This window comes from Rhipicephalus sanguineus, chromosome 2 (genome assembly GCF_013339695.2).
Source record: "Rhipicephalus sanguineus isolate Rsan-2018 chromosome 2, BIME_Rsan_1.4, whole genome shotgun sequence".
In the NCBI taxonomy this organism is placed as follows: domain Eukaryota; kingdom Metazoa; phylum Arthropoda; class Arachnida; order Ixodida; family Ixodidae; genus Rhipicephalus; species Rhipicephalus sanguineus.
This window is the reverse complement of record NC_051177.1, coordinates 230,918,438-230,937,263: the sequence shown is the minus strand read 5'-3', so window position 1 is coordinate 230,937,263 and position 18,826 is coordinate 230,918,438. Positions and strand designations below refer to the sequence as shown.

Below are 18,826 nucleotides of genomic sequence, written 5' to 3'. Positions count from 1 at the left end.
TAAAAGAGAAATATCGGCCAGCTAGGTAAAACTCGTTGCAGCAGTGCACTTACCTCGAAACATGTTCATTTGTGATGAAAGGAGGTAAGACGAGAGCGCTCATGTTGTATTTCATGCTGCATTGCTAGCTCCATGGTATTTCACTCAGAAATTAAGGCTTCTGATCCTAGCACACTTTTCGTGAATTGTTTTATGGAGGAAAAAAAACGTACACACATAGTAAACCTATTAGAGGGTTATTCTGTAATATTGAAAGACAGCATGTCTTTAGAAAAAGCTTTATCAACAATCTAAAAAATTTTTGAGACTGTAAAGATCAAGCTATCTGTAGTTAACAAGTGTTGAGGCGTAATCTTGATAACATTATTTGTAATGTAAAAGAAATATTACTCCTTAGATTTGTTCCTGTTTTTGTCCTAAACACAAGCAAAAGATTCCTTTTTGGGCAATTGGTTCGGAGAACGGTACCTTGAAATTTGCTGTAGCTAGTTACATGCAGAACTGCTCTGGCCCTATTGGCGTGTTTAGCTCGCAGGTGCTAGTTTAGTAACTGACCGAGGAGATTTTGGTGGTTATGTAGCTTTTAGTGTAGATATTGTAGACGTCTATTACTCTCTGCTGCATGATGGGTTGTTAAAGCGTGTACAGCTCAGAGCACTCGTATGTAACTCAGGGCTGTGGATATGCATACCACTTATTGTGCACTGGCTCCGAGATAACATAACATGGCTGCCACAAGAGATCCCCCATACAAGTGAAGTCAGAGAGGAAGCCCTTGCTGCGGCCGCTTGTTGGCTCCACAGTGAACCTGCTTGTGTTTCATGCAGGTGTCACCACTGTTTGTGGCATGCAAAATAAATTGGTGCATTGTCAGGCAGGTGCAGATAGTGGGCATGTGACCTTGTCTGTACAGTCAGTTCAGGTGGTGTTCCGCAAATTTGAAACCTTTTGGGCATCATGACCTGAACTTTCGTGTTGCTACAAGCAGGTGCACTTCTAATCTTGGTGGGCTTTTGCAGGCTAGTTGATTGACGTGATGTCCTGGCCATGGACCCAAATATTGTGTCACATGCCGTGCTCTCGGTTCAGCATGTAATCTCTTAAATGCCTGATCTCTGTGTTGTCAAGGGCAAGCTACCTGAGACCCAGCAGGCTAGGCCCAGTGAGCACTGTAGTCAGATACAACTTCAGTAAGTGGATGAACAAGCACCTGTACCAATGGGACTTACGTCATGAGTGCATCGCAGCATCACTGTAGTGCAGTACTACTTATTGCCATTGTTGTGCTGGTGGCAATGCAAGCTTCACTCAGACATAGGGGAGTCAGCATGTGCTGCGCATTCCTGCTGTTGCTGTTGAAAGGAACTCGGAAATGGTTGGGGCTTGTCAGCGGATGCACGTGTGAGATGTCGTGTCGATGGAAGGATGAATCCCAACATAAAAAGGTAACAACTGTTTATTCAACCAGTGGCAGCATCGGGCACGAAACTTTTTTAAAGACATTTCGGCTCCTGCACGTGAGCCTTGCTCACAATGACAGCAAACGTTGTAGCATGCTCTTCTTAAGTACGCGTTATCATGCGTTGCAGACATTGAGCATACACAGCGGGGAGTGCACCAATATTTCTTTTGAGTGTGTGTGTAGCAGTATGAATACAGTCGAACCCGGGTATATCGAACTCGCCAAAAAACGCTTATTAGTTCGATATATGGCATAATTCGATATAGGCCCGCTATAGGATTTGACACAAAGGCACATAACAATAAGAAAAGTACTTTATTAATATGGTGGCTTACTTGCGTGCCCTACTTTGGAACAAAATAGTCCTGGATTTTCTTCTGTGACAACGACTTCGCTGCCTGCGACAGCATGCACGCCTCCACGTTGTCCAACGAGTCGAGCAGCTGAGGCAGCAACCTTCCACATTCACGCAATAGCGCCAGACCAACGCAAGTGCACTAATCACTTTGGAGGATGTAGGCAATGGGCCATCGTCAATTTCCTTATTGCTGTCGCTTTGGCTCGTGGTCGGCACGACGTCTGCAACATAGTCCTCATCTTGTAGCTGACCCATGATGGCGACATCATCGTCCGCACTGACGAACTCGTCGAATGTCGATCCGTCGATAGCTCCCGGGAACTCTGCCGGCTCGCTCCAAACTTTGGCGGAAACACCTGCGGTGTCATCAGTGCTGTCATCGGAATTTGGGGTGTCATCACCAGGCATGCGGAAGCCGGCATGCCTAAAGCAGTTCTGGATCGTCTCCTTCGTGACATCTGCCCACGATCTACTCAACATAGAAAGAGCTCGACCCGATTTATGATTTCGAGTTTCGCGGCGAACGGCAAATTCTGCCTCTTTGCACAAGCCATGACGACAGCGCGCCAATAAAGTTCACAGAGCACCAACAGGCAACACCACCAGCACGGACCACGCTGAATGAGTACTCGAGGAAAACAGGCAGCAGCAGGCACACAAGCATAAAGAAAAAAAAAAAAATGGCGCTCACTTCTACCGCCTCCGCGCCTCGGAGAAAGCACGACGGCCTCTGATTGGCTGTAAGCGCTGCGAGCGGGCCAGGATCATTTCTTGCAGGGCGGGTGTTCGCCCGTGCACACCCGGGTCTAAACACTTTTCTAGGGTGGCGCCGGCAGTTTTGCCCGCCACCGCGAGGGGAAAGCCAACTTGCTGGGCACTTTTGAGGCACATGGAGTTTGATATATCGTTGTCGTTGCTGAATATCGTTCGCTGTAACAGTAACTTTGCTATATATTCTCATGTAAATTTACCGTGTTTAGAAATTGTTCGATATATCGGGATAATTTGATATAAACGGGTTCGATATAGTCGGGCTCGACTGTAGTGAAAAATTCCAAATGCAATTGCTGGAGCAACTTTTTTCAGTGGCTATTATTTCAGTGGACCCCAGTTCATTCTGTGTTCAGTGGACACCACATGCTCTGCAAGAGCATTGGAAGCAACTTTCTTGTTCTTGACATCATGAAAATGTTCTCGGAGTCTTCTCTTGTAATTCCCTGTCTCGCCAATATACATATTGCAACGGGTATTCACCAAGCGAGAAGGGGAAGAAGACTTGAGCTGGTTCAGCTTACCGACGCCATCATTACCTGACCATCAATCACCTTCTAAATAAACATAGTTCAGCCGTACCCGTAACAGTTTTGTGGTGGAGGTGTGGGGTACTTCGACCAAGACGATAAAGCCGCTGCTGCTAGGTCTATGCCGAAGCTGACGTCTCGCTCGACTGCCTCCGATATTACCGGGGATTCCGATGTCCAATAACGATGACCGGCAGTTGTCTCCGACTCCTCCGGCGTGAACAACCAGCGCCTGGATACGTCAGATGAAGCCATGCCCTTTCTCTGGAAAACCCGGCGAGAATGTGGAGGAATGGGCTCACCCACTACTGTGAGCAAGTGCAACGGCTGGAAACCCACGGCTCAGCTGGAGCATGTCGTTCTCTTCCTGACAGACACTGCGCTGGTGTGGTTTCAGAATCATGAAGAATCATTAACAACCTGGGACCACTTCGCTGCTGAAATCACAGAGTGCTTTGGAGATTCTACCACGAAAAGGAAGCGGGTGGAACAGACATTGCTTCAGTGTGCTCAAGTGCCAGGTGATACCTACATACATAGAGGCGATCCTCAAGTTGTGTAAGATGGTGAATCCTCGAATGTCTGAACAGGACAACGTTGAGCACTTTCTGAAAGGTATTGCCGAGGATGTAATAACTACTTGATCACCAAGAAGAGCCTCGCCTCGGTTGCTTATGTCATCAAGCATTGCCGCAATTTGAGACCTTGAAGCTACGCCGCATCACGCCATAGTTCGGCAGGTTAGCAAATGTTGCGACTGTAGCAAGCGTTCAGGACAGCTGCAGTTTTTAATTTGACTTTGTGGTGAATGTAAGACAAATTGTCCGCGAAGAACTCGAACAACACATCAAATCGGTGGATGTCGAACAGCCTGGTTGTGCTTTTTGCCAACCCCATGAACCTGTATCGGCTGTATCCACATTGTCGGCCATGTCAGGTGGCGCAGACTTTCGAGTTGACCAGCTGTGACAGCACTGAAGTTCCTCTCCCCACGACATGACACACAACCAACACACTCGTAGGGATATGACCACGAATCGGCACCCAGAAGACCGTGTTTTTTACACGCAGCGTTAGAGCACTGCATGGACCGTGATTCTCGGCCCGGGCCCTGACTTCGTTCAAGCTTACCCGCCCGAACCCGGCCCAGTGACTCAAAGCGAGACCCGGGCCCGGCCCAAACCCAAGAAAAAATTTCGCCTACCCGGCCCGGCCCGGCCTGGCCCGGCCCGGCCGCAGATTTGGCCCGACAGGGGTCCGAGCCACTAATCTAGGTGGTGTTGACCGAACACGGAATCGACAAGAAGTTAAGTGGCAAATATCTACGCTTTGTTGGCGCATGTTTCGTTAACAGTTATACTTAACCTACGGTAATTTCTTGTAAAAAGGGGCTCACGGTGGAAACAGTTGAGCGGACATACTACTGGGGTACAATGTTTGTTCAGCAGTGGTATACTGAACCTATTTTTTCTGCAAATACAATAGGGGTCAGATAATAGTGTAGCAAGGAAAGTTATTTGCAGCATAAGTTAGGCTTCGATAGTGATCGAGCGCAATAAAAACAGAGAAGACGGAGAACAGAACACCCTCTTCACTTTGTTTTTATTGCACTCTCTGTCGAAATTGAAAGCATGCTGTAACGACAAAGCCGATCGTGCACCCTTCTGGATATGTAGCACCTTTCTTCAGCATAGCACCTTGCCACTGGAAGAGAAATAGAGGAAGAAACCAAATTTATTACGTTGTTGTAAATACACAAACCTACATATAAAAATTATAATGAACCGTGTGCATCACGTGTACTTTTAGAAATACGTATAAGCAGCCAAAAGGAAGAAAAGACTTTTTGTCATAGCATTATTTTCATACATCACACCACTGCTAGTATATATACGTTTTTGTGGCATACTTTATAGTTTATTTGTTCACAGGTTGATGTGTAAAAAATCAAAGGGTCAAGGGATTGCAGCTTTAAGCACACCATGCGCTGTTGCATCACATATCCTGCCGCACTAAAGTTTCTCGCACTGCTTGCGCTAGCCGCAGGGGTGCCCATCTGCCTTGCGGATTGTGAAGGCTTTGGCAGTCGTCGTTCTTAACTTCCACCATTGGAATTTAGAATATCTTTGTGGACCTCTGCAGAATGAACATAGCTATCCAGCTCGTCCCTTCATTTCCTTTGTTCTCGAACGTCGTGCCACTCTTCAATGTCATCTATAGAACTGCTTTTTGAAGGCTTCTCCTTGCAGTTTTCGGCAGTGTATGTTATGCACGGTTTGCACTGTGCTCTTCTTTACATTTGTAATGGTTTATGCCTTCCTAACAATGTTGTATTGGTAGAAGGTGGTCATTGGATCACGCGGGTAAAACCAGCAGAAGGTAGCCGAAGCAATTTCTATTTTCGGGGCACGTTCCAGTTTGCTGATAAAGGCGCGAATAAGCTTCTCGACACTTACTCATTGGATGCATATGGTTCGAAGGGAAGGGACATCACCCGGCACGGAATTGGTAATTGTCTTTTTGCAAGCCAGATATTTCGTCAAGTGAATACTTTGCCCCACACCTTGTCTATGGACCTTTGCTATTCCTGCACATTCGAACGCTGCTGCGGCAGTATCATGTAGCTCTCGCACTTATATCATAAGGGTCTCAAACAAGCGGCCCGCGGACTCCCCGATATGGCTCGCGCCTGCACATGACTGTCTTTGTCCCATTTTTTTTCTTTATAAGTACGTTTTTAAGATACACATGCATGAGCTAAGTACTCAACTTCAGCATTACTATTAGCTTATGACGGCTCATGTTGATACTCCCTTCTACTCACAGATACTTCAATGCACTAGCGTTCATACGCCAGCTCAATATTTATTGATCAGATGCATGCCTTGACCCCCCCCTTCCCTCGCAAAATTTTCCAAACGAAATTCTTGATTGAAATATCTCGTGTGAGTCATATCTTTCAATAAAATGTCCTTACTAAATTGCAATCACTGATAGCTCGTATGTGAAGGTAGGTCAAAATGCGCATTATACAGCACCGATTATGCGAGATGTTGACGTTTAAGTGCATTGACATCCTGAACGCAAAGGCTAATTATACGCTAATGGACTCATAATTCGACTAACTCAGACTCAGATCAAGCTGTGAGTCTGAGTCTGAGTGAGTCTGAGTGAGTCCGAGTGAGTATATTTAGGTGAGTCCGAGTCGGAGTGAGTCCGGTTGAGAAAAAAAGATGGTTTTGATCCCTCCGTCATAGGAATCGGCATAACACGAAAGTAAAGCGTGCCTTTACAGAAGTAACTCAATGTTTACTGTACATTGATATAAGAGAGTTTGTGCAATACTGATGTCTGGCAGCTGTAGCACCGTTTGACGTGGATGCACCCACTTTGATGATTGGTGGTATATCTTCATCCCGACGAGTAATGTCCATGTTAAATGATTACACCAAAACCCTGTGGTAGCTGTAGTAGTTAACGGTGAAAGCGTAATCAGAGAACGAGGTGTGATAGCCAGAAGGGCGTCGCATATCGGACGCAGAACTTGGTCGCCATTCCGCGGCATGTTAAAATGTGATTGAACACCACGGCCGGACTACAGGGAAACACAAAGCGCGTCGTGCCGCCCTGGTAGCCTGGCCGTGATTTTTTTCGGGGCGAGCGTGTGAGCAGGGAACGCGGTGTTACAGCCAGGTTAGGCAGGCACTCGTCGCAGAGCTATTTTTGGTTTGGATTAGCTTGATGCTGTGAGCAAAGCCAACGCTTTTACAACGCTTGGGCAAAGGTCGCCACCTCACGGTGTGTTAAGGCATTGACGAAATTGAACTTCTATTGAAAACGCGCCAAATGGGACGGCCGTGTAACGCGCTGCAGGTGCTAATCGCGGAGAGCACAGTAATGACGAATTACTTTACCGCTCCCAGAGGGCAACACCACCCCGCCGACCGGAGAGTGGTAGATATAAAAGGCACGTTTGTAAAGCCTCCAGAGTCTATGACCGTGGTGCAGTGGATAGCGTGCCCGGCATGTTTGTTGCGGACCGAGCGATCGTGGGTTCGATGCCCGTTGACGGAACTTTTTTTCTTTGTCATCTGAGTGTGTATATTTTTTCGACGTCATTTCCGTGACGGAAATACGTCACTGAAGTCTTGGTGGACCCCGGCATAAAACACTTTCGTGTTAAAAATTGAGTGAGTCTGAGCCCGAGTGAGTCCGCCTAAGGAAAATTTTGGTGAGTCGGAGTGAGCCCTAAGGACAAAATATATCCCATGAGTGAGTCTGAGTGAGCTCCGCATTCTTGCCGACCTATGTGCATGACAGGGCTAAGTCATTTCTTTTTCGTGAGGCACCCCCTGCGGCCACCATTTGTTGATACATAACCACGAAAAAACTTTACATTTCAGCGTCCAGATTTTAGCCATTGTGGAGATAGAAATTCTGCCGCCAAATACCCTTCAGAAATGATCAATATGAAATATGGAAAGTTATTTCAAATGGCAATGTTAGCTGACATTTGGTACGACCTATTCCCCCCCCCCCCCCCCCTGCCCTGGCTTTTATCTCGTCACTGTCCTTTCCCCTGCGGAGTAAATTTTCGGGGATGCGGCCCATTACCTGGGGTGTGTTTGAGACCCCTGATATTGCGGAACAAGACGAAAGCTCAGCTCAGAAGTTAGCAATGTGGGCACAAAAAGCAGGCTGTGCATGTCCATCTCGCGTCACATAACCACTGGAAGCCGTGACGGAACCACGGAAAGAGTGTGTTTATAGGAATTGTATCTCACGAGACTTCGTGCAGTCCTTTTGCTTAGTCCTTTTGTTTAAAGGGACCCTGAAACGGTTTTTTGAAGTTTTGTCAGCGTTTAGGCAGGATCATCCCCAATCATTCGCACCAGAAATTAAGCGACGCACTGTGTACCAAGGCCGCTACGGAATTTATATCTATACCCTCCTCCTCACCACTGCCTTGCACCCAACTCACTCACACCCTGACATCGCCGGCGATCGCAGCGCTCTCACGAGCGCACTCGACGGTTTGAGCTTCGCGACGGGTTGCGCGTAATCTCGGAGGCCCAACAAAGACGAAGCTCGCGGAGTGGTTGATATCTGCTCCGACAGGTGCCGCCACACTACCAGCCAGATCTTATTTTATTCTCCTGTACGGCGACAATCTGCAAAAGCATGCGGACAACAAAAATAATTCGAGAACGGTCATCGATAAGCGTAAACTCGGGCAATGTGGTTGTGTCTTCAGGGGTGAAGTTACAGCCACAAAACGTGGATCGTGGCGTTGAACGGATAGCGAGAGCGCGACGCTCATTGCAGCGACGAGCTGAAGGGATTCCGCTCGCCAGATGCCTCACGAACATTGCCGATGTCGCAGCTTTACAAGTCACCAATTGCTAGAAATTGCTATATACGTGGTGCACAACAAGGCTGGGGCAATTAATTATGTCCAAGAAAAGAAACCTCAAGATAACACTCTCGCTCAGCTCACGTCAACGGAGTACGTTGTAACACAGGCAGACGACGCTCGCTGTCCACAGGAGGTTCAGTGACGTGTACTGGACATATCCTCAGATCAGCCGCCTGCGTGACGTCGCGCTTCCAATACGACGCGCACTGGAAGTGGGCGGTTTGAAAACGCGTTTGGCTGAGCCGCTGTGATCGGTGGCGATTCGCAGCTTTAAAGCCTTGTAATAATTACACAGTTTTCGCACAGAGCTTAAATCGGTCTGTAAATGATCCTTAGGACTTGTTCTACCGGCTCATGTGTTCGTACATAATCGTCAAAACCGTTTCAGGGTCCCTTTAAGGCTGAAACTTTAAGAACGTTTCCCCGCTTCGGAGCTCTGTGATCACTCTTGCGATGATAAGTTAGAGGTATAAATTTAGTATATACATTTATTTGTGCGATTACAGAATAACATTTGGGATACAAAATAATAAATGCCATAAGCACAGAATAGCAATATGTTAACTATATAAGCGCCTGGTCTATTTACGTTAGCTCGCCTGTTTAAAAAATCAGTAGCCCCACATGCAAGAGGAAAAAAAAGGTTCATTACTTGTTCATCATAAAGCCTCCACAAATAGATTGCCCCGCATAAAGAAAAGCGTTTTTTTAGACAAACTGTGAAACGCACGTGGAACTAACTTGAAGGGACACTGAAGAGAAAAATGATTTTTCTATTATATAGTTACTCTTTTAGAATTCCAAAATCACGATGCTCGCTGCATCAAGACTCTTGGTAAGCGATCAAACGCACAAAAAGAAAATGTGGGTGGCGACGCCACCTTGAAATTCGTGCAGCAGGTGCCGTGACGTCATAGATTCTGACAGTCTCTACTAAGCCTACGTAGATCCTAATTGGTAAAAATGAAGTACATTGACCTGTGAGGGGGCCATAGACTTAACATACCAAGTTTCAGGAAATTTCGTTGAGCGAAAGTCCCCGAAATACGACAATACAGTTTCCACTCCGTGACGTCATGCACGGAGTATTCAGGGCTAAATTTAAGAATGGAACTTTGACCTTGATTTTCTCGTAGGGCGAATGACATTCAAGTTCTGAGAGTACCCTATCAGTCTAAAGCAATTCAGTGTTTCACTTGAGTGTCCCTTTAAGAATGGAGCCAAGTCCAAGCGCGGCCCGACGCGAGCCCGCCACCTCAAACCCGGGCCCAACCCTAAGTCCGGAGCCTCAGGCCCGAGCCCGGACCGTGCCCGCCGTGAAAACTACTTTACCCCGGGCCTGCCCACCGGGCCGGGCCGGGCCCGGGTTTTCGGGCAGGCCCGAGCCCATGCAGTGCTCTACGCAGCGTCCCAGAACTTATCCCGAAGCCTACAATGTCGGTCGCCCATTGCCTGTCTGCTACAGCTGTGGTGCCTAGGTCACATCTCTCGTTTTGGTTGGCAGCGCCGCCAGACAAGATACAACCTACCACCGACTTGGCCTAACCTTGAACAAGGAATTTATGACGATCATTGGCCAGCAGAACCTCGGACAGTAAACACCCAGGCTTGCCCCAAGGAATTCTTTCTGTCATTACAACAAAATTGAAGGACACTTTGTGAATTCCAAAGGGTGTTCGGTGAAAGCCTGTGGCCATTTGACTGACTCTGCAGTGGTATCGGGGGAATCCACATTTTTGGGGCACTTCTCCGAACCGCTTGCCGTGGAACCATCACCGGGCTGTCTGGGAGCCATCCGACTCACTCGACTGCTGCAACGAGACGTCTGAAAAAGGAGCGTTGCCGCGCGCACCGCTGTGGCATCACATGATTGCAGAGAGAGCGTGAGGGGGCACGGACGGACGACGGTCGGTCGGACGTTGACGCTGTGCCGTCACGTGATTGCTGGGAGAGTGAGGGGGAGAGGCCCCGGCTGGCATCGTTCCAGGGCATGGACGGACGCGAGTATGAGACACTAAAGGCTTTCGCCTTAATATGTTTGCAGTCTTCACAAGGAAGGCTGCTCCTGGAATGTCTTTCCAACTTATCTTTCACAGGTGTGAGACTTCCTTCGAGTCGGGACGTGTGCCACTTGGGCGTTGTAGCTGCGCAGAAACCGAGTGAATGCTTCGCTGGGACATAAGGCACCGATGCACATTTTCTTGTGAAAGTGGTGCAAGGTTGAACTGGGCGCAGCATTTGTCGCTGCACTGAGTTCACGAATTAAGTCTGGTATCTCAAGTAGCCAGCTCCCGCCGAACGATCTCCATCTTTCTTTGCGTCTTCTTGCGTGGCTGCTGGGCGCGTTGCACAAGTGTTGACACATCTGAGCATTCATGTCAGGAAGGGTGCACAGAATAAAAATTTAGGGAATGACTGGTATGTGTGTCCCAGGGGCGTAGCTAAGGGGAAGGGGGTTGGGGGGTTCAAAACCCCCCGAAATTTTTCAGTTTTGCTTGCGTATATAGGCACGCACACATACAAACGCACGCACAAACATACATAAAGTATGGCTGAACCCCCCCCGAAAAAAATTTCTGGCTACGCCCCTGGTGTGTCCTTTCCGTTGTAAATGCTGAAAGTCTGGTAGCTACAGTCCCATTTCACACGGACATCAACGAACGAAAGGCAACCATTCGATTTCTCTTTCATGGTAAATTCGATTGTGTCCTAGAATTTAGTATTCCAAGAACCGCAGCAGGGAATCCTGGTGCAAGACACAAAGAACCATCATCCACATGCCGTATTTACTCGAATCTAAGCTGATGTTTCTTTCGGAAAAACGATGTGCGAAAGTTGGGGGGGTCGGCCTAGATTCGAGTTCAATGATTAAGTTTTTTTCTGGTTTTGCGAATTTCGTGGGTCGGCTTAGAATCGGGGCCGGCCTAAGTTTGAGTAAATACGTTATTGAAGAAAAATGTGAGGGGTCAGCAAATGAAGTGAGAACACGGTTTTCGACAGCTTGCATGGTGAGGTTTGCAATGGTGATGGGACAACCCATTGCAGTGCCTGCTTGTAGTATTGCTCTTGAATGTGAAGTAAGTGTTTTGAAGTATAGCAACCGTGGAAGGCCAGGGACATCGATGGGCGTTCGGTCCTCCGGCCCAACTCAAGGGCTGTCTTACACACGTCGACGGCCACACCGATCGGTAAAAAGCACGACGGCAGAAGATGCCAGAACATCATTGCATCCCACCATGCTGCGTACCTTATCATTGAAGTCACTGGAGTTTCTTAAATGCAACAGTATGGAGAGCTGGGCGAGTTGGTTTGTCTACTCTGGGCTGGGCGCCCGTCTGTCTACTCTGAGCTGGGTGCCCGTTTGTCTACTCGCCTTTTGTTTTCGTCTTTTGTGTGCACGCCGAAATGTTTCCAAGAATTTCTTAAATGCGTTTCAGTGCTTTCAACGAGTGGTGAGAAGACTCTGTGTAAGTACTGAAAACTTGTGCATGGGGGATTTAGTGAAATCGACAATAGGGCGGATTGGGACACCTGTTGTGTGAATTTTACCGAGGCCTCTCGCTGAGGACACAGAGTTCTTTCACCAGTAACGCTTGTGAAAGATGGAAGTTATGGGCATTCTGGTGTGTTTCGTTAATTCCTTCATCATGGAGATGGCTTAAAGGGGCCCTGCAACGCTTTTTCGTCTGCATTCTGCAGCACTGGATTGTTTATTGCTGAATACTGAGATGAACGCAAACGAATGATCGAAATTGGTGCACGGTAACGGAAGTTATTAGCCGTCAACTTCAAAACCCCAGCAGACGCCGAGAAAAAACGTTCCCTTTCGCATTTCGCTCTCCTACTGATATCAAGGGCCGGTTCCAATGAGCGCGTGCCTCTTACAGAGACATACCGGACGCTCGCCTCGTGGGGGCAGTCGTGCAGCGCTCCTAGTGTCGTTCTTATTTAAAAATTGTAGCGCTATATTAGACGAGGACAAGAAGAAAGGTACATGACAGGACGGCCGCTTAGTGTCGTTTCACAATTAATTTCAAATTTTCACATTTAAAAACAGAAATCCTTTTATCTGAGGAAGTATAAAGAGTGCTTTTATAATTTTTAGCACACAATAGCGTGGCCTATTTGTGACCATATGAATATTACGTGCGACTTGTCGGGTCGAACCAGTCAAAATGCACGGCCAATGTCGTCACTCCCACGTGATGAAGCGTCACTTCCGATCACAAAAATAGCCGATGTGTGTTGCTCTAGTCCGAAAACAATGTGGTTTCTCCGGTGAAATAAAATTATAACAGCTTTGTTTTTGGCGTTGCCACTCGCGCAACGATGTCGGTGCATTTCACAGTTCGAGAAGAAGCGATAAAAACTACACGCTTAATTTGTGTCGCAGGGCCCCTTTAATTGTGTATTTGGGAAGTGTTCTGCGTCGCAGGTTTTCTGATGCCATTATTATGATTGATATTTGCACTCGTGGAATTATATGTAATATCACAAGGCTTGGCCTTGTTGGAAATTCATGACAGTATACTACCAGAGCGAAGATACCTGGACAGGAAAGAAAGAAGACGACACACTGTGGTGAACGCAGTGTGTCGTCCTCTTTCTTGTCCTGGTGTCTTCCCGCTGGTAGCGTACTGTGATACTGAATGCTTTTCCCATGCTCGACCCACATCTGTGTGCAGGTGTGACAGAGGAGGAGACCATTGTGGCACGTCTGCATGTGCAGCAGTTGGCTGCACAGTTCCTGCAGAAGGAGCTGGACGCAATGGAAGCACGCCTCAGGTGAGAATGGGGCCATGTGCCTCTGACTGCAAGCAGATGTACAGTTATACCTGGATATAACAAACTTGAATATAGTGGTGACATTCGCTTTTCAGCCAACCCACTAGTATATAGTGATACTGGTTTTGACAATATGTAAGTTGTAACAGTGAGAATCTGCTGCACCTCTTGGGTGTTTTCCATGGTGAAGTGAGCCGCTTGCTACAATGCCCCCGTGCCACGTTATTGGTTGATGACCATGCATTCTGGCTGCTGCCACTCCAACGGCTGCCCTGTGCTCATACAGCAGGGTCTGTTTTTCTCCACACCACCAGCCTTTGTCAGTGGATGAGACGGAAAGGACCCATCCTGGACAATCAGTCCAGTTATTCTCTCACACTCGTGTCCTTCCTGTCCTGTCCTGTTTTGGAGTATGCCCTCCACAAGAGGAATTGCCCCTCATTCTGAGCTGCTCTGCGAACAGGTTAAGTTGCTCTGTTGGCGATGCAGACTACTTCCTGGCCGTGGGGTTTCTGTGCCACCGAAACAGAGGATTGCTCATTCTGTTACAATCAGTGATTTTGGCACTTGGCACACTGCCAGCCACGCCTTATTGCAGGAAGAGCGGTAGGGCATCCAGGCATTATTCAATGTACCCCATTCCCCCCCATAGGAGTTGTTTCTTTTTATATTCTGGAGGATTTTGCACTGTTCAGTACAAACAATAGTTTGAAATACAGTCAAAACCGACTATGTCGAACTTGGGTAAATCAAATTATCCTTTATATCAAACTGTTTTCGAACACGACAATGCTTTGGCATCAATGCATAGCAAAATTTACAGTCACATGGAACAACACCTGGTATATTGAACACTGCAAAATGCCTCAAGAGGTTGGCTTTTACTCGTGGAAGGGAACTTTCCCGCATGCATTTGGGGGGTGAGCAGTGTGATTAGGAGGGTAAGCGAGTAGAAACTGCCGCTTGCCATCGCTCGCTTTCCCATGATTCCTCGTCGTGCCCATCAGCCCGCAGTGCGGAATGGCCGTTCGCTTCTCCCTTTGTTAATGCTATGGCTGCCGTGCAACGGAGGAACCTGGCTGTTGTTCACAAAGCTGGTGACAATCAGCACAGTCAGGACGCAGGGAAAAGAGGTCCGACGTTGCCGCTGCACACAGCATTTCAAGAACCATGCTGAGTATGATATTGAAAAACAAGGCCAACAGTAAGGCCAAGGTGGACTAGAAGTTTCCGGCAGCCGACGAGCACGCACAGCTGTGTATGAAGATGCTCTCATACTGTTTGCATTGATACCGCATTTCCTCACGTATAACTCGCACCTCCAAATACAAACCGTGGAAAAACAACAACTAAAAAAAAGGTGCCATCATATTGCTACAAACCGCATTCCTTGCATTATGTAAAGCCATGTCGTGAACTCATCTTGTGCACAAAATTCACATTAAAAAATACGGTAGTTTCTTTAAAGTTTTACATCAAACTATCAAACTATGCGATATATCAAACTAAGTCCCATTTTTTTGCGAGTTCGATTATGCAGGTTTGGCTGTACCCGAGTGTTATATGACTGGGCTTAATTAATTGTATGATGTGTATATGAAGCACGTTTAGTTCTTATTTCAATATGGGCATGAGGCCCACCACTGGAAAAGCTGCTGTTGCCGTGACGTGCGCTTGGCAGGATCACCTGGTCACAGCGGCTGCATCGTCTGCTTCGAGAGCGCTGTAGCAAGCTAAAACAAAATTCTATAATGTCACTTACTGATGAAGAAAGGATGTTTTCACGCTTCCAGTGTGCGCTTGACAACGTGTGAGAGCATCGCTACAGTATGTAGTTGCTGTCTTTGAAGGCGTCTTATATGATAGGCCAGTGCTTGGTGCCTCAGTGCAGGACGTACACGACACGGTGCCAGCCTTCACAGTTGTCCTCAGGGTGAGAAGCTGCGTGAAGCTTGGATTGCAAAACTTGCGACTGGTAAACAGCCAGCACTTGCATGAAGGAGATTTCTCCTTTAGCACGGGGCTGCGATGTTCCACGAGCAGCAGAAATTGCTCACTGCGTTCCGCTCCCAAGGACCCATTTGGGATGGGCGCACTCGTGCCACAGTGGCGGGTGCCATGGCTGCGGGTGCCCAGGTGGAGGGTTGCTAATGGGAACAGAGCTCACAGCTCTCTGGAAAGCGGCTGTTCTGGAAACCGACCCTGGCGTTCATGAGAAACATTGCGGAAGGCCACTGGAATAGTCGACCTTCCAAACGCAGTGCAGGTGCTCTTCGACCCAAGGAGAGCCGGTCTCGAGCTTGACGACACAGAAGCTGTGCCGACTCATCGTGAATCGGCCGGACGTGCCGAGGGCGATGGGGAGAAAACGGGTGACGAGAGAAGAGATGCACAGGAGAGGCCCGAGGATGTGGCTGCCCAAACTGCTGAACCGATTCAAGTTTTCTTCTCCATGTAAATAAACCACTTACTTTCACTTACTGCCTCGAAGTCATGATTTCACCAGCAACCCCGAATCTTGGTCAACTCACCACCACTCACGCATAACGCACGCTGGTCCACTAATGGTGCTTTTCTCTCTCAAGCTGGCCCATATGTTGCCCACCTCCAATCGCCCCTAAAATTAAGTTGATTCACTCCCACATTTAAGTTGGCCCAACCCAACATTGTGTGTTTTCTATGGAGCTGTTAGTATTCTTATCGGAAAGGTGCCACGCCTTTTGCCATTGCCTTCAAAGTTGCTGGAAAACTTACCAAGGAGTGTCCACATTAAATACAGTAATCTCTCGTTACAACGAAATCGCTTTATTTGAAATTTCTTCTGGTCCCGACCCAAACGCATGTATATTAAAGAGCACTAAAGGTAAATATTAAATCGACATTGATTGTTGAAATAGTGGTCCAGAAACCTCGTAGTTCTACTTGTGTGCCAAGGAAGTGCTTATTTTGAAATAAAAACGCGTTTTAGTGGTCTGCATCGCGTTAGCGCACTTCAAATCACCCGGCTGAAAGCGGTCTTTCTCGCGCCACTGTTGCCGTGCCCAACGTTGCCCGTCTTTACTGCGCGGCGTGCACTGGCGGCGTGCACCCATTCGGGCATCCGGCAACATCACATGCATGCGGCATTTTGTCGAACTTCCTGTCAGAGCGACTTTCACGAACGTGCAATACACACCGGCAGTACGCGATACTGAAACTACCACCGAGATCGACCGCGTGAGCGAAGCAGGCGCCGGGCGAAGCACAGTTCGGCGAAAACGGAACTTTTGACCACGCGCACCGTTCCCCATGGCAATGCCAAAGAGGTTCTTTTTTCCATGAAAAAACAGAAAAGAACACAGCATTTTATTACGTCTCTTGATGCACGGAAGGTTCTTCTTTTATTGCAGCTAGTTTGATTACGAGTGATTAATTGTAGTATTAGAGAAGCGCTGCGTCCTGTCTGCCGTCTTTACCTCGTCCTTTGTGTGTTTTTCCGCGCTAGTAGATATGTCCGCGATTAATTGTAGTCGGACTCTCACGTCATCGGGATCATTTCCAAAATGTCCCGCTCGTGACGCTCATCATGTGATCGTCATCATCAGCCTGTCTACGCCACTGCAGGGCAAAGGCCTTTCCCATGTTCCGCCAATCACCCGGTCCTGTGCTTTCTGCTGCCACGTTATACCTGCAAACTTCTTAATCTCATCTACCCACCTAATTTTCTGTCTCCCCCTCACGCGTTTGCCATCTCTTGGAATCCAGTCAGTTACCCTTAATGACCACCGGTTATCCTGCCGACTGCTACGTGCCCGGCCCATATCCATTTCTTCTTCTTAATTTCACTATGATATCCTTAACCCCTGTTGTTCCCTGACCCACTCTGCTCTCTTCCTGTCTCTTAAGGTTCACCTATCATTTTCCTTTCCATCGCTTGCTGCGTCGTCCTCAATTTAAGTTGAACCTCGGGTGCTAAGAATCTCTGGGTCCGACAGGCCGCCATTGGAATCTGAACTTGGTTACGTATAACGCTAGAACTTTTCTAGTGAGGCGAGTCTAGCTGTTCTATTCGATTATTAGAGGGTGTTAAATGGGATGTAATAGTGCTCATGAGGTTTAGGAGACCACATGAGGCTTATACAGTGCTGAAGAACGACACGTCCTATGCTATCGTAGCTTAGCTGACAGAAGGAACTAGGGGGGGGTTACTTGTTCAAAAAACATAGCTGGCAGTATAGAGGAATACAATAGCATTAATGAGAGGTGATATGTATCGTACTTAAAGGGACACTAAAGGCAAATAACATTTATGTCAGAGTGAAAGCCCAATGTCAACTTCTAAAACGGCAATATTATCAACAAAGCGTGCCCTACTTACCGGAGAAATTAAGCTAAATGTATCACATGTGAGCGCCACGAGTGGGACATTTTTGAAGTGATCCCGATGACGTAGGGAAGTCGCCTACAATAAATCACTATAATCAAACTAGCAGCAGAAAAAAAGAACATTCCGAGCAACAAAAGACGTAAAAAATGCTGTTTGTTTTCCGCTTGACATGGAAAACAAAACCTCCGTGGCGTTGCCATGGGGAACGGCGCGCTGGTTCAAACATGGTTCAAAGGTTTTTTTCGCCGAACTGTGCCTCGCCGTCTCAGTGGTAGTTTCGGGATCGCGTACTGCCGTGCGTGTTTGCGCGCTCGTGAAAGTCGCTCTGACAGAAAGTTCGACAAAAATGCGCATGCGTGTGATATTGCCGGATGCCCGAATGGTGCACAACGCAGTGCTGCAGCAAGGAAACGGTGTGTCTTTTCACTGGGTGCCGCGGAATGAACCCTTACGCTCGAAGTGGCTTAGTGTCATGCCATTGCGCAGTGTGCTAAACAGTCAAAACCTCTGCGTGTGGCTCGCTGCACTTTCGTACTGAGGATTACGAGACCAACCGCAACTTGGTGACGGCTTTGAATGTGCCCATCCGAGCAAGTCTTTGCCGCAGCACCGTTGTTGTACTGTGGGTCCGCTACTTCCGCTCGGCTGCTATAGTGTCGGCGGGCCGCGCAGTAAAAGAGGGCAACGTTGGGCACGGCAGCAGTGACGTATGAGAGTGTATTTTCAGGCGGGAGATTGAAGCGCGCTACGCGATGCGGACCACTAAAAACGTGATTTTATTTCAAATAAGCACTTCCTTGGCACAAAAGCAGCACTACGAGGTTTCAGGACCGCTATTTCAACAATCAACGTCGACTTAATATTTGCCTTTAGTGTCCCTTTAAGTTTAATAAGAGGTACAAGATGAAGGTGGTACAGGCTACGCGCCTACATCCAGCCATGATGATCAATGGTTGAACGCTTCTACGAAGACGTAGAATCAGCAATGAGTAATGTAAAGACACAGTATACTGTGTATGGGTGACTTTAATGCAAAGGTAGGCAAGAAGCAAGCTGGAGATCATGCAGTGGGCAATGTGGCATCGGCTCTAGAAACGCCAGAAGGGAGTTACTAGTAGAGTTCGCAGGACGCAATAAT

General features: G+C 47.7%; 1 protein-coding gene across 6 annotated transcripts in view; it reads left to right on the top strand.

Annotated features, from left to right (window-relative positions):
- Positions 1-18,826, top strand: part of LOC119384158 (uncharacterized) — a 290,104-nt gene that overhangs the window by 38,665 nt on the left and 232,613 nt on the right. The window contains exon 5 of one of the 6 annotated variants that reach the window (XM_049412784.1): positions 13,223-13,322. The exons of the other annotated variants lie outside the window; for them this stretch is intronic. Coding sequence (XP_049268741.1) covers positions 13,223-13,322 — 100 coding nt within the window. The remainder of the gene's footprint in view (positions 1-13,222; positions 13,323-18,826) is intronic. 6 annotated transcript variants of the gene reach the window in all.